Source organism: Gobius niger (assembly GCF_951799975.1).
Source record: "Gobius niger genome assembly, chromosome: 1".
NCBI classification, from domain to species: domain Eukaryota; kingdom Metazoa; phylum Chordata; class Actinopteri; order Gobiiformes; family Gobiidae; genus Gobius; species Gobius niger.
Window position 1 is genome coordinate 56,072,113 of NC_136852.1, and position 26,693 is coordinate 56,098,805.

Here is a 26,693-nt window from a genome sequence, read left to right on the forward strand (position 1 = left end):
ATGGCCCGAAGTCCAAGCGCCCACGATCATAACGTAACACCGCCTGTGACACCGCCCCCGCACGCGGTGCCGTGTCCACGCCCCACTGTCATACACGCTACGCGCTAGACAGGGCTTTCCGAGCGTTGCCGTGGCAAAAGAGCGGCCATGTTACGATTGTCCCATTAGCGAAATACTAATTGAAAGTAATGTAAAGAGTCGGGCAGATACTGGGAAGCCCCCTCGTCTTTTTCAAGGACATTCACTGAAATATGCGCATGAATTATACCCTATCAAAAATTTTGATTGGGAACACATTTATAAAAGACAAATTATCAAAGTAAGTCACGCAGAGGTGAATAGAGTGGCCCAAATGTTTACTCAAGTAAGAGTAACGTTACTTAAAATTATTCAGTCGACGTAAAAAGTATAGTGGCCCAAATATATAAGTTAAAGTAAAAAGAGAGAAAATTCTACTTGAGTACTTTGAATACTGAGTTACTGAGCGTAAAAGTTCTATTCATTTTTCAGTAGTGACAAATGGTGAGAAACAAAACATGAAATATTGTGAAGATTGTAATGTGTAAGGAAATAGCATAATATAATCAGTATGAATAATTAAGAAAACAAAACAAAATACATCCATTTTATGTATCAAAATTAAGACTTTTAAATTAAAGATTTACTTTAATTTAAAGTAAATCTTTGATTTACTTTACTTGCTTCTGTGATTTACTCACAGTTACTATTTTTTTTCCTCAAGTAAGAGTTTTAATATTACTCAAGCAGAAGTAAAAGTATTGAAAAAACTACTTGCAAAAGTAGTTACTTCAAAAAGTTGCTTCAGTACAACCAGCCTCTGATAAAGATAATAATCATCATCACCATCATATATTTTATTTGTAACGCACTTTGCATTTGACATTAATATAAAGAAGAGAGAAGAAAATCACAAAAACACATAGTCTAATAAACTTTTAATTTCTTGAGTAAGACAATCACAATATGGCTGCTGGAGCAGGACAAAGCAGGACATCAGTTCTGCTGTGGGTTACCATGGCGATGTCCTCCTAGCTACAGTTTTATAAAGTTACAGGTGTATTGAAGTCTATGATTGAAGTTCGGCTGCATCAACGCCATCTGGCGGTCCCTGATTGCCCCGACGTCATGTAAAAAAAATAACAAAATATTTGTTGCTGTTTTTCTTGTATTTAATCAAACGTGATGGTAAATACAGATTTCAAAGACAAAGTTACAGTTGAGAATTTGCATCATTAAACAGCTGTATAGCCTATAGGCTATATGTGACAAAATGAATGTCAGTGAAGGCCAATGCCACAGTGGATTAGAATGAATGACTTAAAACAAAGTAATCTGGAGAATTGTATCATTATACATTAGGCTTTCTACTATTACATCCACACAACTTTTACCTTCGGCCTACCAGCGCTCACACTGTCCATATCAGAACAACTGATGTTCCAGCAGTAACTGACGTCCACAAACTTGAGTTTCTTGCACTGTAAGACTACATTTTTTACTGTTCTCATTTTCACATCGGTTCTTTGCAAGTCAAGGTGTTGCAAACATCTCAGAGGTAAAGACTCAGACTGGTTCATATTGGATTGTTGAAGCACTTCTTCCAAAACGCAGTTGAGAGGACAAGGCAGGGATATAAGAGAAACCTTTTGAAGAAGAGCTGAGTGCGCTAGGAGACACCCAAGTATTGTTTTTAGGAACAAACACTCTGTGATGTAAGGCTTCATTTGACTGTGTTCATAAGAGAACCTGTAAAAAATAAAGCAGAATAAAATTTGACAGACTGCTCTTTTAATTGTCAATCTTCACAGTACAGTATTTTAATTTCCAGTTATTAAGCCCTATTCGGTCTGTATCTGTTTTTTTACCCAGTACAGTACCAAACCTATAGTTAAAATGTTATAAATGCATACCGTAGTATGAGGCTGCGGAGGTCTGGCAGATGGAGCCCATTCCAATCTATCAAGCGATTATTGGGGTATTCAACGGCAAATGAGAGCTGAAAAGGTTGAAGTGAGATAGATAATTCTTTTAGTCTAGGACAAGCCTGAAGGATTCTCAGCAGAGAGGAATAAGATGAGGGGGATGTCTTGACTCCTTCCAAAGTGAGTGAGAGCAAAGAGGAACCAACAACACACACAGAGTCAGAAATATTCTGCAACAAGTCTGAATATTGTAAAGACAAACTCTTTAACTGTCCAGGGATATTTTCAAGAGCTTTCGTTAAATCAGTCACTTCAGCAGTTTGGATCGTGATGGGATAATCTGCATTAATAAATATCGTGGTGATGTCTGGACACAAACGGCCAAGACTAGACAAGCACTCGCAAGACAATATTCTGACTTCCTTCAGCCTCAGAGTGAAATTATCCTGGCTTTTCTCATGACAGGTTTTTGGCTCATTATACTCATCCTCAGTCTTACATGAGCAGATGCTACTCTGTCTGTACTTCCACTGTTTCCAAACTTCTTCCAAAGTAAGGATTTCTTTTTTGGCAGAGAACAAATCTGTCTGCTGAAAATCTTTGTGCAAAATGAGTTTGCATGCCTGTGCAATACCCTCAATGGCAAACTTCTCTAAGCCAGAGAGTGTGAGAAGGAGGTATGCTGCTACAGCAACAGCGTCACCTTTTTGTTCCTCAAAACCAATATCTAAAGCGAGCAGGCTGTTGAGAGGTAAAGAGGAGACAGTAGACAGAGCAGCTGATGAAGGGCCACTTGTGTGAGAGGACGGGCAAAGAGAACTTCCACCAAGAAGAAGTAGATCAGTCGGAGAGACCAAATGACACTGGCATATGTCCAGATGACACAGTTTGGTGCAGTTTTGAACAACTGCTTGAATCACACTTTTATCGGTGGTCGTTCTAGCCAGGGAAAGTGAGCGCAGTTTGTGTAAAGACGGAAGAGTCTGTAAAAGGACTTTGGAGGACAGCTGCTGTGCTCCAGAGATATCCAGGTTTGAGAGAAGCTGTAAGAATATTGGAAAAAATGCTATTAGAGAAATATTACACAAATTATGCAATGTTAGTAATGGTCTCAAACCACTGCAAATATGAGTTCTTTCATATTGTGTGTTCTCGTATGCAGGCATGTAATTATTGTACGTAACTCATAAAACTCACCCGGCAACGTGCAGAAATCTGTGCACAGACAGCAGTGGTGGCCAGGCCCGGACAGCTTGCAAGAGACAGGGAACGTAATTGTGGGACAAGCAGCAAATCAAGAGCAGCTCGAGACAATTTCTTTCTGATGCACAACAGACTTATAAGTTCCTCCACAAGCTCCGCACCTGCAGTGGTAGATATACTGTAAACAAAAATATATGATTCAGACAGATTTGTTGTACAACTGATATAAGTACTTACATAGCACATTGAATGGTCCCATGATGTGTCTGAATAAGTACTGATCTAAGTATTTGTCAGAGTAGTCTTTTGTCCATGTCGTGTTGATGTTCTCAGCCAAACTGAGCAGACAGAGGCGAGTCAGAGACAGAGGGCAGCCGTCTTCATCTGTGACGCTCCTGCTGCTCATCCACCCAGGAGCTTCCTTCTGCCTTGACTTCTCTTTCCTGTGATCTCCTTTTGAGGCTCCATACAGAGGCATTGTGTTTCTTCAGTGCCATAAAAAAGAAAAGAAAAAAGAAAAAGAAAAAATTGCCTAACGTCGAAGCAATATCATAACTTCAGAGTCACAAAGTAATTCTTATCACAATGTTTGGCATTTTCCAATCCTTTGCAATAAAGCTTCTTTATTTGACAATTATTTTTTTCACATACAAAATAAAACCACACTTGACTTTAAGGTAATTTCTAAAATTGTAAAATCACTTCTCATCACAATTAAGTACAGGAAGGGTAGTCTCAAACTTAGCACAGATTTCAAAACAGAAGACAGCTCTATTTTTTGTAGTTTTTCTGGAGATCCAACACTTACCTCGCTGATAAAATGACTTCACTTTGATTTTTTGTATACTGCAAAAGAAATGTAGCTATTGCAACAACCTTTGCTCGGGAAAAAAACAGAGCTGCTCTTACTTCCTGGTTCTTTGGCTTTGCTTGATCCATGGCTTAGCCTGTGCTCATTACTGACACCACTGGATGGTCCTGGTAGAGACATATGTAGCAACCATGATAGGGATATAATATAAATTAAGTATGTTTTATGGTTTGACCTTAAAGAAAAAATCACAGTCATATTAGTGATGAATGGCAGTCGCAATGACAAAACATTACCATTACTTATTAACAACTTTAATAAGCCTGTCTCTTTGCACTAGTTGCATTATAGAAGGCACTCAAACAAATGACAAATAACGCAAAGCTTCCTCTCGTGGAAACGCTGACAGTGACTTTGTCTATTTCTGTTCTATATAAAGTTAAGTGGTCAGTGGGCAATGGAATTTCTCTTTCACATGAAAACCTCAAATGTTTAGTTACTTTGAAATAAAAAAGAACAAAAAAAACATTGTGTATATTCTCACAAAACCACCCTCCTTTTTATTGCTTTGCTACACATTTATTTGGATAAGGCTTACAAAATACATTTCACCAATATTCCTTTATTCCCTTTATCCCTTTATTTCCTTAAAGAGCACTTAAACACTGAGTTGTTGATGTCCACATAAAAAATCTCACTTGATGCCAGAGTGGAGTGTACAGAGCAAAATGATTGAAGCAGACAATAGGAGTACAACGGATATAATACACAATCAAGTATTAAAAAATGAAAAATGTACAATGAAATTATGTGTAATATAAGGCTAAAGGTGACATGTAACAGAGAATGTGACATTTACATTTATACCAAATGCTTGTTGCGTTGAAACTGTGGGACATCTATATTTCAAAATCCATTCCCCACATTTCTGTCAGGATGCGCAGAGAGCTGGTTATAAGATTCACACTATGCTGCTTTTGAGTCTGTGAATGGCACAACTCTTCTGCCAGCCACAAAGACCTCCACAATGTTGCGATCATCACCTGAAACGATTTCGAGAGAGTTCAATAACTGTTCGAAATGTAACAATTTCACTGCAAGCAACACTTACCAAGATTTAAGAATTTTTCCAAAAGAATCTGAAAAACAAAACAAAAGCAATGTAAGCCAAGAGAGAAGATTGTATTTTTGTATTTTATAGTGACACAAACCTTTGGCTCTTCAGGATGGATAAGATCAATAGGTCCACCTGCTACACACATATTCACCCTAAGAGCGTCAAAGTCTTTGCCAACTTCAAAGTTTCCAGTTTGGTCATCCAGTGATAAAGCTGAAAGAAATGGTAGAATTAATCCTCTGTTTCTAAATGTTATTCTTAGTTTGTGTTTATATGCAGTCATTTTATCTTGTACATTGTAAATGGGACAAAGAGAACATTTGTTTTGCACTTAACGAGTCTCTTAAAGCGGTACCCTGCAGTCTTTTTTCATTCACTCCACAATCGATGATGGTGACAAATACTGTAGCCACAGCTGCCATGGGGCAGACTGATGGGAGCAAGGCTGCCAATCTCTCTTTCTCTTTCTCTTTCTCTCTCTCTCTCTCTCTCTCTCTCTCTCTCTCTCTCTCTCTCTCTCTCTCTCTCTCTCTCTCTCTCTCTCTCTCTCTCTCTCTCTCTCTCTCTCTCTCTTTCTTTCTTTCTTTCTTTCTTTCTTTCTCTCTTTCTCTCTCCAGTATCGTTGCTCTGTTCGGACTATAAAATCTTTGCGAAAACTCTTGCCAACAGGTTAAAGGACTGTTTGGACTCAGTGGTAACCTGTACTCAGACATACTGTATTCCAGGAAGGACAATTATGGAGAACCTATTTCTGCTCAGGGACACAATGCTAGATTGAAAGACATGGACTTGGGGCTCTTCTCCAGTGGTAACCTGTACTCAGACATACTGTATTCCAGGAAGGACAATTATGGAGAACCTATTTCTGCTCAGGGACACAATGCTAGATTGAAAGACATGGACTTGGGGCTCTTCTCCATTGACCAGGAGAAGGCCTTTGATCAAGTAGATCATTCCTATTTGTTTAAGACTTTGACAGCACTTGGTTTTCCCAGAAAGTTTATATTGTGGGTTAGCTTGTTGTACTCCAGAGCTGTGGTATGGCGTCTGGTGGACTTCTTTCGGGGGCCTGTTGCTGAAGGGAGACTCTCCGACTGCAAACGATCCAGCGGCTCCTGTACGGGCAAAGTCCGCTGTGGGGGAGGACCGCCTCGGTTCTGCTTCATGGAGTGGGGAGGCTGGACTACGGTCCAGAGACCAGCCATACGGACGGGGAGCAGAGGAGCCACTGTTCTATAACCCACTGGTCAGGAGCAGCCTGTTGGACTTTGTGGCATCCAAAGTAACAAAGTTGGCCGACTTGAGGTCTGGAAGAGATTGGAAAAGTGCAGCGCAGCTGGGACTGGGCTCTTCCGGACCACCTCCCCTGGTCTTTCCATCACTGACGGTCCAACCTGCAGGTGGAGGACAGGACATTGCTGGATCTCTGCTGTCTTTCACCACGCCGATTTTACTGGACTTCCCCACAGTCTCCAAAAAGGCCCGGCCCTTTATATCGTTGTGGTCAAAGTCCGAAATAGAGCTGCTCTAGAGGGCCGGCCGGAATCTAGGTGGTCAGGTGTGTTGGCTCCGGGGTCATCTCCTAAAGGCAGCTGGAAGTCACTGTACTGCCCTCCATTTGAGAAACGCTGCACTGATCTCCAGTGGAGGGTGGTGCATGGGGCTGTGGCTACGAACAGACATGTGGCCCACTTTGACCCCGGGACGAACAGCAACTGCGTTTTTTGCCCTGAGGAGGAAACGTTGGAACATTTGTGGCTGTCCTGCTCCTGGCTCACACTCCTCTGCACTCTACTGGGGTGTTGGGTGGATGAACTGGGCCTGCCGTTTACAAGGGAACTTCTCATTTTTGGCCCAAAGTTCTCGGGGGCTCAACGAAGAGTGGGCAACCTAACAAGCTTTCTTGTGGGCCAAGCAAAGCTCAGCATCTGGATCACAGGAACCAGATGCGAGGCTCAGGATGCGCCGACCCAGAGCTGATGCTGAGGAGGCTAGTCGGAGTGAGGCTCAGAGTGGGGCACCTCTATAGTACTTTGGTGGGGGGACTGGAGGACTTCGAAGGGGGTTTGGACCGTAGGGGAGGTCTTGTGTGTGGTCAGCGAAGGAAGCCTGGTCCTTAATTTTTAACCACAAAGATGTGTTTTATGTGTTGATCCTATCCTGAGTGTTGTTGTTTTTTTGTTGTTTTTACTAACATTGAGTGAATGACGTCTCAATAAACGTGGTAAAGTCAAAGTCTCTCTTTCTCTCATACCTTGACTGCCCCCCAGTGTGGCTAATCTGAAGGTTTCCTCGAAGGTTAGAGGGTCCTGGTCCGGATCTTGAATGGCCAAGAATTTGGATGAGTCCAAAGCTCTCCTCACAGCATCCAGTACAGAGGCCGAATAGCCACCTGCCACATCTAACAGAGGACCACTGAATAACATAACAAGAGCAAAATCCTGTGAACCAAAAAAGTAATAAAATATTCTTACCAGTTCCGAGCCCCAGCTTCACATTGTGTTTCAGGACGTTTCGCACATTCAGCACACCACTACACAACCTATTTGATAGAGCAAATAATAGCTGTTTTAGTAGACTAGTTATACAAGCTACAATTTATCTAGAAACTCACGAGATGTTGGAGTTTGGACAGTGAGACAGAGACGCTCCAGTCTCTTTAAATAAGGCCAACTCCTCATCACTGAGGTAGCAGCCATGGGCCATCACTGTCTGTTCAAATGCAGAGTGTTGATAATCAATAATAAGTGACATCACGTAATTTAAACCATGCATATTCACACTAACTTTATCAGTAAGCAAGTTATGTTTATAGTAAACATCTGTGTAGGATTCAGAGTCAGGGAAAAGGTCTTTCACGAGCTGCACTTCCTCTGGGTTTTCACTGATATGGCTCTAGAAAAAAAAATGAATACAGCTTTTAAACATCACAGCTAACTAAATATTAATTTTACGTAATTTTATGTTTTAGGATTAATTTATAATGAATAAATTCATATACACACACAATACCACCATAAGAATGTCTATATATGTAATAAAGGTGCTATTGTCTCTTTCCAGAGGGGAGTTTCATTTTACTGGCATTTCCTTAATAATACTAGGATTCTTCATCATTTAACTTTTTGCTTCTCTAATGTGTAACTGTTGTAAAAGTCTGATTAACGATTCAGTAGTGTGAATCGTTAATCAGACTTTTATAACAGTTACTCAGGACTCGCAGTACTCAAGAAGCTCTTACTTGAGTAATTATTTTGGTCACTACTTTTTACTTCTTTTTGAGCAACATTATTTCAAAGTAAAGTTACTTTTACTTGAGTAAATATTTAAGTTACTATACCCACCTCTGTCTTTTTCCATAATTTCTCTCTCTTTTTTTTTTTCTTCTTTTTTTGGGGATTTTTGAGAGAGAAGAAAAGAAATACTTTCTCTCACACCTTTTTATCATAGTCTCAAAGTAGTAAAATTCATCCAATGATGATAAATCAGTAGTTGGGAGGAATACAACAATATTTACAAAGAATAAACACAGTTTGATCAATTCATCTTTCTCCAGCCTATGCCTTTTTTTGTATTATATTTTTACTTTTATTTCCATGACAGAAATTGGCACATGCATATATGTAAGTACGTAACATGTCTCCTTATTGAGTATACTTAAGATTTGGGATCCAAATGACACATAAAGAAGCTGGAAAATCACTGTGGAAAATAAAAATATTGTTGCTCTAATGCTAGAAATTAACTTTAGAACCACACCCTTAATGTCCATATTAAGGTTTAAGTTCATTCTGTAGTGTTTGTTTATATATATTTAGGAATGCTCAGTTAAAGAGGCTAGATGCAAGTTAGCCATTTTATACTCACTAGTGCCACCTCAGGTCACATGTGCAACTGCATCTTCCATATTAAGCTCGTGCATGACGGCAATTCGGACCTGAAGTAAAACTTCTTGAGTGACAGTGCAGGATTTTAGAGGCAGTTGTGGTGAACAGGTCTGGGCTCATTCTACACATTAGGACATGGCTGGAACATGTAGGGGGAGGAAAATACTTAATTTTAACATTTTTAAACTCTGTATAGTCCCTTTAAGATTAGCTAAATTATGATTTTGTTGTACCAAACTTTAAATGCACTCCAGTCTACAATGTGTGGAGGTGTAAACCAGCTGTCTCTGACACCGGTCCCAGTGGAAGCAACCTGGTTTGGTTGCTAAAGAGGAGTCACCTGAATGTGCAGGTTGTTATTCTTAGCAATTGCTCCCAGCTGTCCTAGTAAGGCTCCTGTGCAGGATAGAGCAAAGCGCGGGGTAACGACTGGCTTCACCAGAGGGTACTGAAATGCACAAAAAGTCATCTTAAGGTACATTCCACAAACATTTACAATGTGATTATTCGTTTTACCTTCTTGTTCAAGAGTTCAGCAATAAACCTTAAAAGCACACAATAAACAAACATTAAAATCTTTGGAAATCAACTCAATGTAGATATGATACTTGGAACATTGACTTACCGAGAGGTTTCTTCCTGAGACTCTTGAAATGTTTCTTTGTAGTGTTTCACAGAATTGTTTCTGTCCATACACACTTTTCCCACCAGGGCTCGTTGACCAAAGTCATCTACAATGCAAATTCAACATTAGACACACTACCAGTTTAACATTTCATACAAGTCTAATTCATAGTGCTTATATCAACATTTGCAGGTTATGAATTGTTTATGTTGTGACAGCCCCTGGCCTGTGTATGTGTAGATAATAAACTGGCTGTTGTTCTGCTGTACTATGTGATTGATTGATTGATTGAGTAGTAGTTTTCACACGGGAATAGGGCAAGGTGTTCCCATTGTGCAGGTACAACCTTAAACCCGACCAAGATTTTGATTTCACTCCAACAAGAAAAGATGACGAAAACAAACATCTCATTTTAAAATTGTAACTTAAGCACATGATTATATAAGTCCTTACATATTCAAATGCCATGAAATGTTTAAATTATTACTTTCTCGGTGACCGAAACCAGTTATAAACCAATTATTAAACCAATTATATAATTACACTCTTTTTAGGACAAATAGCAAAGGTTAAACTACGGTATATGACTGTGATAGAGGTTGAACTGCATGTGCCAGGGTTGACGAGGTCATTGTCACTGATCATTATGCAACACTTTGACTCTGATAGGGGAAGCAACTAAACTGACAGTAGTAACTTTGTTGAATTTTTTGAACAAATCAATATACTATTATCTGTCCATATTTATGCTACACATACTATTCAATGAAGTAAGAAACTGAGACTGAGAAGCAAATTCTTACGAGCAATCTGTCCCAGAAGAAGAGACGCATCAGTATGAATTGTGGCAAAGTAGCATGCAGTGGTTGTTCCATTTCTCAATGTCCTTTTCTGCTCAAAAAAAAGAAAAGTTTCAAATGACATTGTTATTAACTTGTCTGCACAAAGTTGTGTTAAGACGATAATTGCTCATTGTCATGTTTCTTAAATGCAATGAATACAGGAAATACAGGTCACACACAAACATACCACAACTTGTTTGTAGACCTTGTGTGCAAAGTCTAAATCTTTGAACTGTGATTCTACGGGAAAGGTGTAAGTGCTCAGCCACTGCAGCAGGGGCATATCCAGAGCTGTGCCCGCGTAACTGTACTGGGAGGCATGGATGTGAGTGTCCACTAATCCTGGCATGAAGAACTCACTGAAATTAGACAAGTATATCAAGTATATTATGAACATAATCAACGGGATTTTAAACAATTCAAAGATGTTTAAGGCTACACATAATAGACAAAGACAATAGCCTACTGTTGGCCAAGTTGTATGACGTCAGATGGATTAAAGTCTCCAGCCAGTTTTTCCAGGTCTCCTCCTTTTCCAATGAACGCAATCTAACAGAACGAAATGATTGATATTGCTTTGTGCTTGACATGACAGTGCTTGATGATGAAAAAACAGGCAATAACTTCAATTACAATATTTAATCCCTTTTTTTGTTTTGTTTACAAAGTTAATAGGTTAGCAAACAATCAACCAATAGAGCTCAAGCAATAACAGCCCTATAAAAAAATCCAAAAAGTTTGACAAACCTTCCCATTGGTACCGACTCCCAAAAGAACATCTTCCAAGATCTGTAAGGCGCTGTGATGGGTCGAGTGCAGAAACGTCCCCCTGAACACGTGCGTAATGCCAGATGTGTTATTTTGTGTGCTATTAGCCATATTTCCTCGGTGTGGATCGGTGTCAGCGACAGCGGTGTGTGCACACAGGGAAAACGCTCCGAGGTTGGTTGTGCTATACGCCGAAGCTTTTGACAAGATGCATCAGAGACAGAGTCCACCTGACTAAGAAGACACCGCGCAGCCAATCACAGCGCTCCAAAGCTGGGAGTGCGCCTAAGTGTCCGCCTGGCTGTCACCGGGCAGCAGGGTGTTTAAGGGGGGCTTACTACTGCGATGACGGGATACAACCAGAATGTCTATACTTTATGTTCTCAGTTAAATAAAATAAATTAAAAAAAACAAGAATGTAAAGCCCATTTTTAATGTACCGTGTACACGCACATGGACGGACACTCGGGAAAGCAGAGCCGTCTTTGTGCTTTCAGGAATGCAGTGAAAACAGTGTTATGTGTTTCAGAATAGGCATTCATTTCCCACAGAATCACACAGACTCACTTTCATTTGAATGGAAAGCATTAATGAAAAGACACAAATTGGTGAATCTAAAGCAAGGTAATGACACACAAAGGGAGCTCATAAAACACTTTGGTTATATACAGTTATATGCACTAAGCCACTGTAGCCTGTGTCAACAATTGAATGCTAAAAAAATAAAGAAATAAAAAAGATTATATATGTTACTTATGCTCATTCTGTATGTTACTGCATTATTGAACCCTTCTAAAAAAAAAAAAAAAAAGTCTTTGCTCCACTTTTGAAATGTTTTCAAGTAACTTTCAGATGTTGCTTGTATATATATGATATGATGATTAATGATATGATAATTGATTTGATTATGCATGCTGGTAGGTCTGTATAAACAATGAGTATGCATATATTATTCTTTAATCAGTTTTCTGGGCTTAAAAAACAAAAATGGTCATCATTTTGAGTTCTTGAACAGATTGACAGAATATGCAGAATTATTCAAATAAGCCTGAATGAAAACTCCACAAACATTTTTTTCATGAGGAAAAAGCATGGCGTTAAAATGAAATAAAAATGCTTCAACTAAAGTCAAAAATGTAAAAGTGTCCAAAAGCCCAACATTATGAGTGAATTCGTCACTTGACAACAATCTAGGGCTGGGCAATATATCGTTATTTAATATATATCGATATCTTTTTAAATGAGACATGGAATTAGACCATATATCGATGTAGTTCAAATTTGTGCTGTAATACTTGCTACAGAGCAGTGCTGGTGTTTCTTGCACAAAATCTTTAAATTAAGGAGGACACGCTTGTCTGTCTTCTAATGTCAACCTCAAGACCGCACTGTTTATCAAAGTAAAAAAAGAACATGTTGATTGAGTTGATAGTCTTTTTCTTGTGCAACTGGTTGAAACTGTTCAGATAAGCTAGTAAGATAACAAAAAGGAAAAAGGTAATCTCAAACTAATGTTTGAAAAAGTCTATCTTAAACTGAGCACTTATCTCTTTATAAGATTAACTTTCTTTATAAGATTAACCTGTTTTATTTTATTTTATTTTTAAAATGTGCTCCTTATGGCGCTTTGTTTTACACTGTTTATGTTTACATTTTATAGTGGGATATATATATCGGGATGTATATCGTATATATCAATATTCAACCTAAATGTATCAAGATATGACTTTTGGTCCTTATCGCCCAACAGCACAACAATCCCAATTACCAAGCAGTAGATGATGTTTGTAGAAACCTTTGTCAATTGTTAGAAGGTAATGAATTCGATCAACATAACCTGTCAATTGCATTGCAACATTTGCAAATCAGAAATTGGATCAAATCTCAAACCAAAGGCTTGATTTCACACAGACCTTACATTTCGAACTTTTGAGGTGCCTATTTGTTGACACCTCAAATATTGTAATTAAGTATTTAAACTGTTAAAGTTGCAAAATGCTACTTTTTATGCGGAAAAAAAAGGTGATATTTATTTGTATTTGACCCTGTAGTAACTCAGCGGCTGTATGAGTGGTCAGCATGGCGCCTTTACTTTTGATCACGGTGGTCTCTACAACACTCCAGGATCAAATGTTTTATAGGTTTTCAGGTGAGAGGGTCTGTCAGCAGTGAAAACCATCCAAACAATTGATCCTAGAGCATCCTAGAGACCACTGTGATGGACAGTAAAGGCGCCATGCTGACCACTCATACTGGGTCACTACAGGGTCAAATACTCACAAAGATCACCTTTTTTTGCACCTTATGGCAATTTATCAGCTTACAGCAAATATTCAATCAAAATGACAATGGAATTAGTTGGGGAACATTGCTCCACTAAAACTAACTTCTTCTAACCAGAAACATTTAGTAGTTGCTAGCAGAAACGGCTGTTAGGAAGTGCAGCATTAAGAACTGGAAGAGCACTCACTCCAAAAAAATAACAATGGACTAATTCACTTATATTCTACTGCACACCTCAAAAGAAGATGAAAATCACAGAACAGCCATAGACTCCTTTTATTGGGAAAATATTGACTCAACTGGACAAATAACTTATTTATCTTTAACCTGGTGTTTTAGCATGGTATTTCATTTAGGTCTTGTGGATATATAATGAATCAAAAAATTATATTTTTTAAAACCGAGTGTCATAATGAATGTATTAGTCATCATCACGGGGTGTTCCTACTGCACCAAGATCAACGAAAGTTAAAACAGTGATCATGTGTGCAAAGCATGTGACTAAATCATAGACTAAACAAAAGGAAATCCTGTGTGTACACTGACGATTTATCATAAAACATGATGTCAATGAGGAACTAATGCACTCACATGGCTGCACTGAGAAATGTGACAACCCTCACAATGATCTAAATATAACACAGAGAAACTTGTAACTGACTATGCCAAAGACGTCAATCGATGAAGAATGATTGAGATACTAGATCCGGGGGAAAAAAATAAAATAAAATTAAAGATTAAAAAAAAAAGTGTGCTTCTCCTTAGTTAGGAAAGTTAAGTTTACTTTTCTCAGTTACGTATTTTTATAAATGTTCAGTGCTTCTGTTGTTCCCTTTTGTTTTTTTATACACAGAAGTGATACTGTTTTATGTGTAATAAAAACATTAGTAAGAGAGTATTTCACAACAATATTGAATGAGCTTTTAAGGTTTTAATGTGATTTTGTGATTGTTGGAAAATGCATTGGGGGTCCAAACCATTGCCTGTTAAATTTGTGCTCCAAACCTTTAAGTTGGCCCTTTGTTTTCTTGAGGGCCAAAATACAATAGCATTTCACAGGTTTTCATAATCACACTTACAATTGAGAATGTTTTGACCCCCTGCTCTAGTGTGTTAAAATGCATTTACTTAAACTTTGCATTTTCCTGATTCAATGCCATAGGGACAACCTATTTGTGATTTACAATTCATATAATGTGATTGACTGGGTAATAGGGAGTGTGACTGTCCACGTGATTATGGCTCCATCTACAGGACAGAACAGTCAAACTTAATATCTATTTTGTAAAAAAAAATAAAAAAAATTGCAATGTTCTTTTGAAGGTTGAGTTGTCCATTTCCGAGCTTCTGGTAGCTTTTACATACATTATATAAAACCAAAACTTAACAGCAGGTTCAGTCTTGTATATGAATTTCAGAGACATCAGGAAAAGCAGCTTTAGCTTTTGTTTTCTTTGGATCAGAGTCTCTGTCAGAGTCTTCCTTACTGCATTCATCTTCTTCAAAGTCAATGTCATCATCATCATCATCACTGTCCAAATCATCATCCTTCTGCCGTCCTCTCTTTTTTTGACAATCACCTTCTTCGCCCTCTTCGTTTTGGTCCAGATGGGAGTTTACTCTGTATATCAGCAAACACATGTATAGTAATTATATAGTAATATAGAATAGTATAAATAGCAATATAGTATTTAGATGGATAGGTTGGGTCATGGGGAGGGTTAGGTCTCGCATTGTTTTAGGGCTAATAAGAGAGACCGTGCTAAACTGAGAGGTCATGGTCACAGAGTGCGATGTCACCTACTGTTTATGGATGCTAAATGAGAGGTGCTGAGAGGTGACTAGACCAGAGCCACAAAAAAAACCTAAACATACAAACTTTTGGTAGTCTAGTGCGAGTCAGCTTTCACACTGAAGAACTTGACTTACATTTATCATAATTTCCATTATGAATAGTTAAAATCTAAAGACTAAGTAGGCATCTTAATCATTGACTAAGAGCCACAGGTTTTTGGTTAAAAAAAATAAGACATTGATGTCCAAGCCTTTCATCCTTGACACCTGGTGTACATGTTTTGGTGAAGAACCCAATCTCAGGAGACACTGAAGAAGTGGTGGATGGTCTTGGTATTATAGAACTCCTGACAAGGAAGACCTTATTAGAATATTTTTAGTTCAGAGACTGTTGTTCTCAGGTTAGGTCCCCTTTTATCTGTAGGAGGTACTGACAGGTCTGCTCCAAAAATGATGCTTCCTACAGAGTTCGGGAAATTCCAGTTACCATGGAGATCCGCCATCTTTGCAGCTGCAGCATTCATTTCCATAGACTAACATTAACTAAAAACATAGCCGTGGAACAACTCTGGTAGCTGCTGAGTTACTGCTGGTAAATACATCGAACTCACTGTGGTGGTTAAGTGTTGTAATGTGAACAATAACTCCAGTATTTAAACTTTTAAAATCTCCATTAGCTTACAATTGCTGCTCATCCCATAATGCTTAGCGATATGACATCACATTCCCGAACTCTATAGATCGTAGTGGTAATGTTCTTACCAAATAAACAATATCAATTCTAAAGAGATCATCCTGTCATAGATAAAATAATAATGCCTCGGTTTTATATAGCGCTTTTCTGGACACTCAAAGACGCTTACATTGCATTATTCATTCCAGACCCGGTGGTGGTAAGCTACTATTGTAGCCACAGCTGCCCTGGGGTAGACTGACGGAAGCGAGGCAACCAGTCTGCGTCATCGGCCCCTCCGACCACCACCAACCACTCACTCACACACTACATTCGCTAGGCTTCCTGGTGTTCCCACACGGTCTCCCATCCAAGAACCGACCAGGCCCTTCCCTGCTTAGCTTCCAAGGTCTGGTGGGATTGGGCATCGCAAAGGCGGTATAAAAAAAATGCTAGTATCTACCCTTAAGACTAGTGACCCAACCCTCCCATTGGACTGACCCACCGGGGGCTAAGAAATCTCTTATGTAACCCAATCCACCTCGCTCTTCCCTATATATATATTATCCATTGAAACTGTTATGTAAAAGCCCACAAGAGGGCAATCCTGACAACAGTGAAAATACTTAAAATACTTACGGAACTATAATTTCCTCCTTCTTGCCACATTTGCAGCATATCTCAAGCTGAAGAGAGCAGGGTTTGCACACTACATGATAGGCGTCCTTTATGTTCTTTTGAGTGCACTTAACACTGTACACGAGAAAGAAACAATTAATGATTCTATGTTTTTCCAGATGTCAACAAATGAAGATGCATGTTTGAACCTCACTCACCATTTGCGGGGTTGTGTTAGTGTCTTGTATTTGTTGTACTTGACCTTCCACTCAAGAACATCTTTACAGTGTTGACAAAGACCTTCGTGAATCTTCGACTTAGCCTTCTGCAAATTGAGACAGGTTTAAAAGTCAACGATGGTAGAAACTGTCCCGTGTTGTTGTTAGCATAGTCGGCGACTAACCTTCACTTGCACCGTAGCTCCATATTTGTCATTCTTGTAGGCAATTGCATTTTGGTGCTTTTGACCACGCGAACGAGAAACATTACCTTTTTGAGAACTCATTGCGTTTTTTACACTTATATTGATCTTCTTTTTCAGCACATGTGATCACGCCGCGCACATGCCTACCCGGAAGTGCTTCACGTAAGAAACGTCACCGTGAACGTCACATGGGCGAGGGCTAAAAATCAAAATGCATTAACTAAAAAGATAAATATGTAAATAAATAAATGGATGTTGGTGGTGTAAATAAACTGCTAAATGAATGGGGGTAAACCACCCGTGTGTATAAATAAAAAAATCGGTTCACTTTGTTTTCTTCTTCAAAATATGGGCGGAGTGAAAAAGAGTCCTCCTCAAGATAATGATTGGTTAATGCTTCAAAAACATGATTTCTATAGGTCCACAACTCTATCTATCACGGTGTTCCTTCCCATCTTGGCCAGGATAACAAACTGGCTGGTGTATTCAGCGAAAGCGGAGATGTGTTGTGCCAAAGCAAAACTGCATCTGAGAAGAGCTCAAGCCTTTTACGAGAGGGAATTTGCCAGGACACGATTTTGACTAAGTAGCCTCTGTTGCTATTGATTTGAACTCACATAAAGGGCTGAATGAATCGATCTCGTTAATATTCGTGACCGTGTGTGTTTGGTGGAGAAGGAAATCAGCAGACGACACCGCTGCTGCTGCAGTGGGGATAAAGTCAAATACAACAAGCAACACTGGATAATCTGATCGAGGATAACCTTGCCAATCTCTTTGCGTGGTGGAGAAGATAAGTTTGTTGTTCAAAGATAGCGCGGACCACGCTACAGCGACACCGAGATTGTCACGAAAGAAAGCAGTGCACCAAGGGAGGTTCAACTGTAATCCTGGTAATAATACTGTTTAAGATGCTTGTTGAACTTGAATAACCAAGTATTGATTGGTTTAGCTGCACTTTCAGATCCTCTGGCAGATGTATCCATTATGTCTTTAATGTCCTTACATGTTGCTCTGGGAAGTGACCCCTGGGAAGAGACTTTGTAGGCTATTTACTGCCATTTTATGGCTTCAGGGTTTGGCTCTATATCAAAAAGATTATTATTATTTGTCCTCTGTTTTCTGTTTTGTTTGTATGTTATGGTTGCCATTGCATCTGAGGCGTCTGCCCAGACAATGTAATTAACTGTGATCAAACTGACGTATGTACAGTATCTTGTTTTTAAATGTTGCAATAGTCGGTGATAAGACTGCAATCAGGGATTTTTCCCACTTAAACAGTGCTTAATGGTGTCAAACTTTTTTTTACATATAATTGCATCATCATGCAGGTGTAAATGTATGCATGTTTGAGATTTTAACCCTATGTTTCTTTCACAGTGCTTTAGGATGAACCACCTATCTATAAGTGAGCTATGCTGCCTCTTCTGCTGTCCTCCGTGTCCCAGCAAGATCGCCTCCAAGCTGGCCTTCCTGCCCCCCGAGCCCACCTATAGCCTCATGTGTGATGAGAGCGGCAGCCGGTGGACGCTGCACCTCTCCGAGCGAGCAGACTGGCAGTACTCAGCCAGGGAAAAGGACGCCATTGAGTGCTTCATGACACGAACCTCAAGGGGGAATCGTATTGCCTGTATGTTTGTGCGGTGCTCGCCCAGTGCACGATACACATTGCTGTTTTCCCATGGTAATGCTGTGGACCTGGGTCAAATGAGCAGCTTCTACATTGGCTTGGGGTCTCGCATCAACTGCAATGTCTTCTCCTACGACTACTCGGGTTACGGAGCCAGTTCTGGGAAACCCTCGGAGAAAAACCTATATGCCGATGTAGATGCTGCCTGGCAGGCACTACGGTCACGGTGAGTGCCATAGTCCGAGCCCCTTTTACAGCAGAGGTCTCTACTTATCCCTTCTTCTTTCACTTATCGAGTATGGTAGAGAGAGCAACCTATATTTTGACTGGAACTTATATGGAATATACCCTGGGCTGTAAACAGTAGTATATTTCAACTCCAATATTGTTACTTAAATGTCTACATATTGAGTTCAACATGATCTTCACGCAATCATTTGGTGCACAAAGAGAAAATTCTCAACACTCAATTATAAAGATTCTTCGAACTTATGCAGAAATTTAAACAGCCTTTTTTGGGTAGCCCCATACTAGTATTAATAGTATTCTCTATGGTTTACTTCAGTCTTCTTCTCGACTTAGCTTCTTTGCGAAGAATCTGTGTAATTTGCCTTACGCTGTGTGAGCTACAAATTAAGCCGTCAGCTGCATAGTCACATGAAAAGCTGCTCCCAGTTCACCTCATTTTCTGGTGGTTTAACGCTGGTTGTGAGAGATTATACCACAGTTTAATACAGCACAATATTTGTAAGGCTTTACTGTCAGTTACAAGGATGACAAAATGGAAAAGGATGTCATCTGTGGGTACAAGGGCCATTTGCTACGACGTGAAGGCAATTTGTGTTGCTAAAATTGGGCTGTATAATATAGGAGGAGATTAGCCTTTCTCATCCCTGTAAAATACATATAGATTAGCCTGAATATATATATATATATTTTTGTCATTGGCCTCATTTTTGGTTAATTTTTGCCCCTTTTAATTGCCTTCTTTATGTCTCTTGCATGTTGTTCCAAAGCCAGGGCTATAAAGATTCTGGTCACAATCACTTTTGGCTGCACACTGTCCACAAAAAACAAATCTAAATGGAAAAGAGGGAGTGTTGTGTGTGTGTGTTCATAATAAACAAGTCTGAGATCCAAACCAGTTCTGAAAGAGGCTGGTCTGAAAGCACATGACTGACGTAGACATGCCATAGACTGCTTAGAGTTTTATGTCATAGTGACAACTGTCAGGAACAAATATGCACATTTTAGAAGCTCCCTCTGAGAAAATCTCTTCTCAACTTGTATTTGTAATGAAGGGGGTTTTAAAATAAGGAAGTTGCTAAGTTAAACAGGAAACTCTTGATCAAATGTTTTAGGAAAGCACTATTTATGCCGCAAAGCTACATTTCTTGTGCCCACTCTGATGAATCAAAAGGGCTTACGATACGATACACAATGTGTCTGCCTTTAAGCTTTAACTTGGTTTAAGAATCCTTCACTTTGTAGTTGGACTAAATTTCAACCAATAGGGTTATCACAATGATGAGAGAACGTTGGAGTGTGGCTGAAACATGCAGTTTTATTAGATGATTTGCGTGCTAAATTCAAATTAGCCAGTTTTTACCATCATCCCTTGCTTTCTATGGTGATGTTCAGTCATCTTGAAGCCTTTTGCCTCACAAGACTATAAAATGAAGCCCTAAAGACAGTGCTTTTCAAGATCATACGAAACACTTAAGATACAAGGAAATGGCTCGACTTTAAGTTTCAAGAGAAGCCACTTGTGTAGATACTGTGTGTGTCTCTATAGTCTCATGATGTAGGAAGGTTGTAGACCGCTCTTGTTATTTCTTTGCAACAATGTGATAGCAATTGAGGAGCAGATTATGAGGCTGGAGTTGTCTGTTGTCTGTGATTGAACAAGTAATAAAGCAAAGAAAATCAGGAAACAGCAATAGCAAGACTTTAAGCATAACAAAAAATGCTGAAACTGTGTGAAAACACACAAATTGATGAAGTTGTCTTTTGTTTCCTTTTCACTTGACCATACTAGTACTACCGTAAGTTTTTGCAGAACCAGTAATTAATACTGCATAACTGATGACAGCTTTTTGTTGATATATTCTTCCTTGGCATCAATCAGCCACAGCCGGATGTGGCACTCCCTTTACCTGGGCTGGGACTTATGATTCACTTACCACATGAGTCAGCAGCTCTATCATATGATCAGCTGGGACAGACCTCTGGCTGTCAATGTAGACCAAACCTGCTCTATTTTACACAGTAATATTTATTGGCCTTCCTTCGAACATGTGATAGAGGCTCTTTATGGTGTGATTGTCACTAGGTGGAGTCTTGGAAACAATCAATGCTAGAGGTCCAATATTGAACTGTAGCCTAGCAACTGATTTCCAATAAGCTTTTGAACTGAGCTTTCTCACAGTGATCCACAATGGTGCTAATCCATATACACATGAGAAAGATCAATATATTTCTGGTGAAATATAGTGATTCTGAATAGAAAGCCCATTTTCTCACAGTATTTTGGGAGTGAGCTAAGTATCACTTAGCTGAGTTACAGGGTAAACGAAACCTACATGTGTTTGCTCTTCTTTATTTGAAAAGGCAGCAGAGCTTTAGATGACGGAGACAAAGGCTTCAGTGTATTCATAGTTGGGTGCAGCGTGCTACTTCCCCTCAGTTCATAAATACATTTGTCAAGTCAAGCCCAGTCATAGGATCATACCTATGTACAACTGAAACATTCAATAGTCACGCACTGTGGAAAATTAGAGGTTTCAAGAGGGATACACTTATTGTAGTGCAAACGGCAGTCTGTTAAAATGCCTGTGGAATATGTTCTGGATGTCCAAAAATATCTTATGATGGGAATTTGGGAATATTTTTGGTCTTTAGGGAGCAAGAGGTGGGACTGAAGAGGCGGTAGTGGGAGCCGCAACAACAGAGGGTAGGAGGATATGATGCATAATATATTGGATTTGTGTCAGGAGGCTAAATTGATGAAGGTTTGGGGGAGGGTAATCATGAAGGAGCATCACTGGGACTTTGCTTGGTGGGTCTATTTGAGTCAAAAGGCAATGGAGGAAATTGTCGCCTAGTGATTGTTGTTGGGGTGGGGGTTGGTCAAAGCCTGTCATGGGGTGAGTGCATCTGGTCTGGAGATGGCGTCTTCATCTTGCCCCAAATATTTTCTTCTTTATTCATGCCAGCTGTAATATCTTGCTGCACAGTTTAGTTTTATGACAACATTTTTTATTTGATATCTGTCTTGAATATTGGATTCGAATAACATAATAATATAATGTTATGAATATTGTATATTAATATTGCGGTATTTTACTGAACCATTTTAACACAGCACCATTAAATGAAAGTGTTAATCATCCAATTTTAACATTAAATTGAAACCAGAATCGTGAGAAATGCCCTTTTCCATCATATGGTGTCAAAACAAGAATCCGAAATCTGAACTAAAACCAGGAAGTATATTAGGAAAAATCATGACTTTTGCATTTTCTTTTTTACAAAGAGTTTTGTTTGTCTATGTAAGCAAAAAATGTGTTCATCTCAGTCAAATGAAAGACCTCAAGGATATTGGCATATAGTGTGGCTTCTTGTTTGTGTTGTATCTCATTAGTATCTATAGTATGGATATTCCATCATCTAAAATTACAATAATAACAATAATTTGGCAATATATTGTGGAGCTCTATCTTATACTCAGTTGTAGTGTTGTGTAATACGTGTTACAATTGGCTGGCTTTAATGGCGTGACAGGAAGTAGAAAGACTAGATAGGTGAGATGGAAAGGTAATGATACAGTCTTTCCCGATAAGAGGTAAGTTCTCTGAAACAGGTTTGAGTGCTTCACATAATGCATCATAAGAGTGAGAGTCATTAGCACTTCCTCATTTAACGCCACTATTGTTGCCACCTCTATGTGTAAATTGGGGTAAATATCAGCGAGAAATGAGAAACCTGTATTATATCGATGAGTGTGTTTGTAGTATGTATGTACGTGTTTGCGACGAGTTACTGTAATGTAGTCATCGTCGCAGAACTCTGCAACTGTGGTGGTCTGTAATCGTGTTTATTTTGGGTTTTAGTAACGGATCCCTTAATAGCAGGGCTTACATATGTGTAAAAGACAGGCAGCGGGCGGCTCTGCCACCTTGCTACATGGTGCTTCACAGTGATGCAGTGTTGTTCGACTTAGTTTCAGGCGGTCAGCTGACTGCTCTCTAGAGCAGGTCACATTCTACATAATCAGCTGCGGAATGTGATGTCTTCCCTGTTCCTTCAGCGTACCTTCTTTAATCTAACACAAAATCAGTCTTACTATCATTTTGTTCTACTTTATTTCCCTCCTATTGCCATGGGACTCCAGACCACACTTTTTCATGTTGCTCTGAATAGCAGCTTTGGGCTCAGTGAGAGAGAGGCAGGCGGGTTGTTTTCCAAAGACCATACGCTCACACTGTACCTCATTTTACCTGATAAATGTGAGAAAGTAAGGTGTATCTTGGTTGCCAGGTTGAGTAGGGGAAATAGATCCAGTGACTAATTTTCAGTGGGTGTTCTGTACTGTACTGTGTGTACTTAATTCGTTACATTTTCTGCGTGACTGTTTCCATAGAGTTTATAATACATGTTCTGTGCTTTATCTAGAAGAGCGCATGTGTGTCAGGATTAGTGGTGTTCATGCGTAATAACCACCATGCCCCGAACCTTCAGAAAAAAGGGCACATAAACCTGAACTTTATAAAGTCAATAATTTGTGTTAAATCATCCAAGGTTTTTGATGACTCATAATTATTAGTGAAAAAAGTAATGGGGGAACAAAATGTAATGTTCATCTGGTGTGTTTGATAAGGCCACTGACTTTAAATACAATGTGTTTCCTGTATTGTATTCTGAAAGTGAATTGATGTTTGTGTCTCTTAGGTACGGTATCCGGCCTGAGAACGTGATTGTCTATGGCCAGAGCATTGGCACTGTACCGTCTGTGGACTTGGCGTCTCGCTATGAAAGTGCTGCTGTTGTCCTCCACTCCCCGCTCACCTCGGGAATGAGAGTGGCCTTCCCTGACACCAAGAAGACGTACTGCTTTGACGCCTTCCCAAAGTGAGTGAACACAACATACAGATGGCATGTGTGAAAACCAAGCGTTACATACTGATCTTGGCAATTGTACTGACACAAGGCTGAACATGCATCTACACAGACCTAATTGTTAATGTCATCAAAAACATAAGTTGCATGTTACATTTTACTGTCGGAAATCTGTAAAGTGGTATATACTGTGTAGTTTTATGAGGATAATGGTTTTAATTATGCTGATCACTTGCTCCCTCTGGTGGTGAAAATGTGGATTGTTCTCCACAACAGTCGACCCAATGAGTAAGCTTGTCTTGACCAGCATTTGACTGACCACTTTTCTCGCTCTCTCTACAGCATTGATAAGATTTCAAAGGTCACATCACCAGTCTTGGTGATTCATGGGACAGAGGATGAGGTCATAGACTTCTCCCATGGGCTGGCCTTGTACGAGCGCTGTCAGCGTCCTGTGGAGCCACTCTGGGTGGAGGGGGCAGGCCATAATGATGTGGAGCTTTACGGACAGTATCTGGAGAGACTGAAACAGTTTGTTTCTCATGAACTTGTCAACTTGTAGATTCCCAGCGTCATGTAATGAAAGAAAAAGAAGAAAAAGCTTTGACTTTGTGAAGAACTTGAAAGACGATAGTCGTATTATTGGAAGTTATGTCAATAACGTTCAGAGTTTTTGGTGGTAAGCATTCATATCAAAGACCTCTTTTTAAGATCCAGTTCACCTCAAGATATCGTCCATTCCATGTTTGGCAGCTGTAAGCTGTGAAACTCACACATGTTGCATATTCTATTTCATATTAATGCAGTGTGTGTTTGAATATGTTGGTAAAAGATTATAAAGCTAACATGCTGTTCTTGTTGCAAAGAGTGAGTGGTACAATATTTTTTGCCTTTGGAAGATCTGGTTTATGTCTCAACATCTTTGTTCCGAGACTTTGGTTTAAAATGGCCTTTTTGTTTTTGAATAATGTGAACTAAACTTTGCTTCTGACACTGTTGTCAGGTATAGTCATGCACACTGTTTTCCCAATTATTTTACATGAAATAGTTTATATAGATATATTTGCACACACCAGCTATCAACACAAATAGAACATCATTTACTGTACCAGTGGTTTATGTGGTACAGCTAGTTTCAACAAATACATTGCAGGTGGTCTTCAGCTCTAAGACATTCTACAGCTGTGATATATCATTGGCCAACCTGTTGCTGGAGAGAGATTTGAGCATACAATAGGTAACCTCACTTTGAAAGTATTTGCCTTGAAGTACCAGGGATGAAGCCTGCCTGACGGATATGAAGTCAAGATTTTCACATTTATCTGTTTGATGCCATTATGTTTGTAGCCACACATACTGTGACAGAAACAAATGTTGTAAAACTAACTACTGTCATTGCCAATAGGGTCTGATGTTTAAAACTATATAGTAAATCAGTCTGAGCTGAAATGTGCATTTTCATAATGGCTGCCCATGCTGTGTGTGCACAAAGATAATTATTTCACAGATAAGTGCCACTGCAACAAAAGCCTCAATCAAAGACCGTGATATTATGTTTTGTCTTTCATGTTTTTTTCATGTTATTTTAGACTGGGGCCTGTTTGGGTGGCCCTCATGCTGAGCTTCATTTATTCTAGACCTACTGATAAATCTATGAGTGCAGTCAGAAGCCTTTGACGAAGTGCTTTTGCATGTTAGCAACTGTCTGACTTTGTTTTTATTTAGCATAATATATTGTCCGTGGTAGGCATCCCTAAGACTTCATACTTCAAACTTGAGTCTGAAGTTGTTTACAGGTTGAATATGATTAATAACAATAACCACTTTAGTCAGTTGGTGCTATTACATCTCTTCAGGTTTGATTTCTTACATCTATCAGTTCCTTCACAATGTTTTTCTTCTAAAATGCCTATTTGCTGCTCCCAGATCAGGGCAAGCCACTATTTAGGCTTTCATGTAAGTCCTCTTCTTTGATTTAGATTTTTTTGTATAATGTATTTAAATAATATAAAATACATTTATGTCATGACAATATTTACTAAACTCTTGGTACTTTTAACATGAATAAAGAAATGTCAAAAGTTGTATTATTGTACATTCCTTCCTTCCTTTTTTATTTCCAGTCAAATAATGACCTGACTAGATGCTTTATCCTCCGTGGCGCTTTTGTCTTCGCCTCTTATTGTTGTTGTTTCTTCATGAGCCTCGTGTGGATATTACTCTGTGTTATTTACCTTAATTACTTGACCCGATGGTTCTCAGTTTTAGACATTTTGATTAAGGTCACTTCATCTATGCTTTAGTAATTGATTTAAGTAAGCTTTTTATGATTTAGACTGTTTATTCCTATTTTAAGGAATAAATCCTCTTTTTAGACCTGGTTTTAAGCCTGATTTGATCCTAATCCACCAAGTCGACCAAGTGGTACCTTGAACAATCCACTGAATTTTTACTAGTTTTGTTGGGATATTATCAACATTTTACTTGGCTTATACCAACCTCCTCAGATCTACGGAGCCCCTAAAGTTCCCTAAAGGGAGGGGGGGGAAATGCTGTATTCTCAAAAGATAATTTAAAAAAAAATTGGCCGCAGGGGTGAATTATTTTTTTTATTTTTTTTGCATCAGACCAAGAGCACTGCATGGCTGGACCAAGCCCAATGAAGGCACAACAGCTTACTATACTCTACTTTCATCAAGGACCCGACCGACGTATCGCGGCTGATATATCGGCGTCAATATTGGGCCAATATGGGATTTTCAAAAGTCGATGCCGATATGAACCACTGATATTTATGGTCATATTTTAGAAAAATGTTTCGTGTACACTCCTGTCTATGAAGCTTCTGAACGTGTCGAACTGTGACAGCAGGGGGCGCTGTATAGGATTCATTAGTTTAGTTAGTAGGTACTTCAGAGGGAGCTCCTTTAAAAGATCAATAGATTCCATAACATAAG

The 26,693-nt window shown here is 39.2% G+C and overlaps 3 protein-coding genes and 1 long non-coding RNA gene across 4 annotated transcripts; 1 reads left to right on the forward strand and 3 right to left on the reverse strand.

Moving 5' to 3' along the window:
* Positions 1-1,374: 1,374 nt before the first annotated feature.
* Positions 1,375-4,066, reverse strand: LOC306970228. The gene is made up of 5 exons (XR_013793380.1): positions 3,955-4,066; positions 3,384-3,631; positions 3,141-3,307; positions 1,932-2,986; positions 1,375-1,767 (listed from the first exon to the last, which is right to left on the reverse strand). It is a non-coding gene; the product is annotated as an uncharacterized lncRNA (long non-coding RNA).
* A 467-nt stretch (positions 4,067-4,533) lies between these two features.
* Positions 4,534-11,412, reverse strand: gda (guanine deaminase). Its single transcript, XM_079578274.1, has 14 exons — positions 11,176-11,412; positions 10,895-10,977; positions 10,616-10,787; positions 10,390-10,477; positions 9,587-9,692; positions 9,478-9,505; positions 9,302-9,409; positions 7,862-7,969; positions 7,689-7,786; positions 7,549-7,616; positions 7,329-7,475; positions 5,169-5,287; positions 5,069-5,096; positions 4,534-5,000 (listed from the first exon to the last, which is right to left on the reverse strand). Exons 1-14 carry the CDS (start codon positions 11,305-11,307, stop codon positions 4,924-4,926), a joined length of 1,362 nt encoding a protein of 453 aa, XP_079434400.1. The 5' UTR covers positions 11,308-11,412; the 3' UTR covers positions 4,534-4,923.
* Positions 11,413-14,768: 3,356 nt separating this feature from the next.
* On the reverse strand, positions 14,769-17,142 carry cUnh9orf85 (chromosome Un C9orf85 homolog). The gene is made up of 4 exons (XM_079563390.1): positions 16,968-17,142; positions 16,783-16,889; positions 16,586-16,699; positions 14,769-15,100 (listed from the first exon to the last, which is right to left on the reverse strand). The coding sequence occupies exons 1-4, from the start codon at positions 17,067-17,069 to the stop codon at positions 14,875-14,877; spliced, it is 549 nt and encodes a 182-aa protein (XP_079419516.1). The 5' UTR covers positions 17,070-17,142; the 3' UTR covers positions 14,769-14,874.
* Positions 17,143-17,428: 286 nt separating this feature from the next.
* abhd17b (abhydrolase domain containing 17B, depalmitoylase) lies at positions 17,429-25,808 on the forward strand. Its single transcript, XM_079558822.1, has 4 exons — positions 17,429-17,881; positions 18,369-18,844; positions 23,569-23,748; positions 24,079-25,808. The coding sequence occupies exons 2-4, from the start codon at positions 18,378-18,380 to the stop codon at positions 24,296-24,298; spliced, it is 867 nt and encodes a 288-aa protein (XP_079414948.1). The 5' UTR covers positions 17,429-17,881; positions 18,369-18,377; the 3' UTR covers positions 24,299-25,808.
* The last annotated feature ends 885 nt before the right edge of the window (positions 25,809-26,693 follow it).

Excerpts from the sequence above, each read along its gene's own strand:
- abhd17b (XM_079558822.1), top strand. The coding sequence starts at position 18,378 with ATGAACCACCTATCTATAAGTGAGCTATGCTGCCTCTTCTGCTGTCCT. Across the intron at positions 18,845-23,568 it reads TGGCAGGCACTACGGTCACG|GTACGGTATCCGGCCTGAGA; the intron begins GTGAGTGCCATA and ends TGTGTCTCTTAG. Across the intron at positions 23,749-24,078 it reads TGCTTTGACGCCTTCCCAAA|CATTGATAAGATTTCAAAGG; the intron begins GTGAGTGAACAC and ends CTCTCTCTACAG.
- gda (XM_079578274.1), bottom strand. The coding sequence starts at position 11,307 with ATGGCTAATAGCACACAAAATAACACATCTGGCATTACGCACGTGTTC. Across the intron at positions 10,478-10,615 it reads AGGTCTACAAACAAGTTGTG|AAAAGGACATTGAGAAATGG; the intron begins GTATGTTTGTGT and ends TTTTTTGAGCAG. Across the intron at positions 7,970-9,301 it reads ATAACAACCTGCACATTCAG|AGCCATATCAGTGAAAACCC; the intron begins GTGACTCCTCTT and ends TTTTTTTTCTAG.
- cUnh9orf85 (XM_079563390.1), bottom strand. The coding sequence starts at position 17,069 with ATGAGTTCTCAAAAAGGTAATGTTTCTCGTTCGCGTGGTCAAAAGCAC. Across the intron at positions 16,890-16,967 it reads GAGCTACGGTGCAAGTGAAG|AAGGCTAAGTCGAAGATTCA; the intron begins GTTAGTCGCCGA and ends CTCAATTTGCAG. Across the intron at positions 16,700-16,782 it reads CTAACACAACCCCGCAAATG|TGTTAAGTGCACTCAAAAGA; the intron begins GTGAGTGAGGTT and ends TCTCGTGTACAG.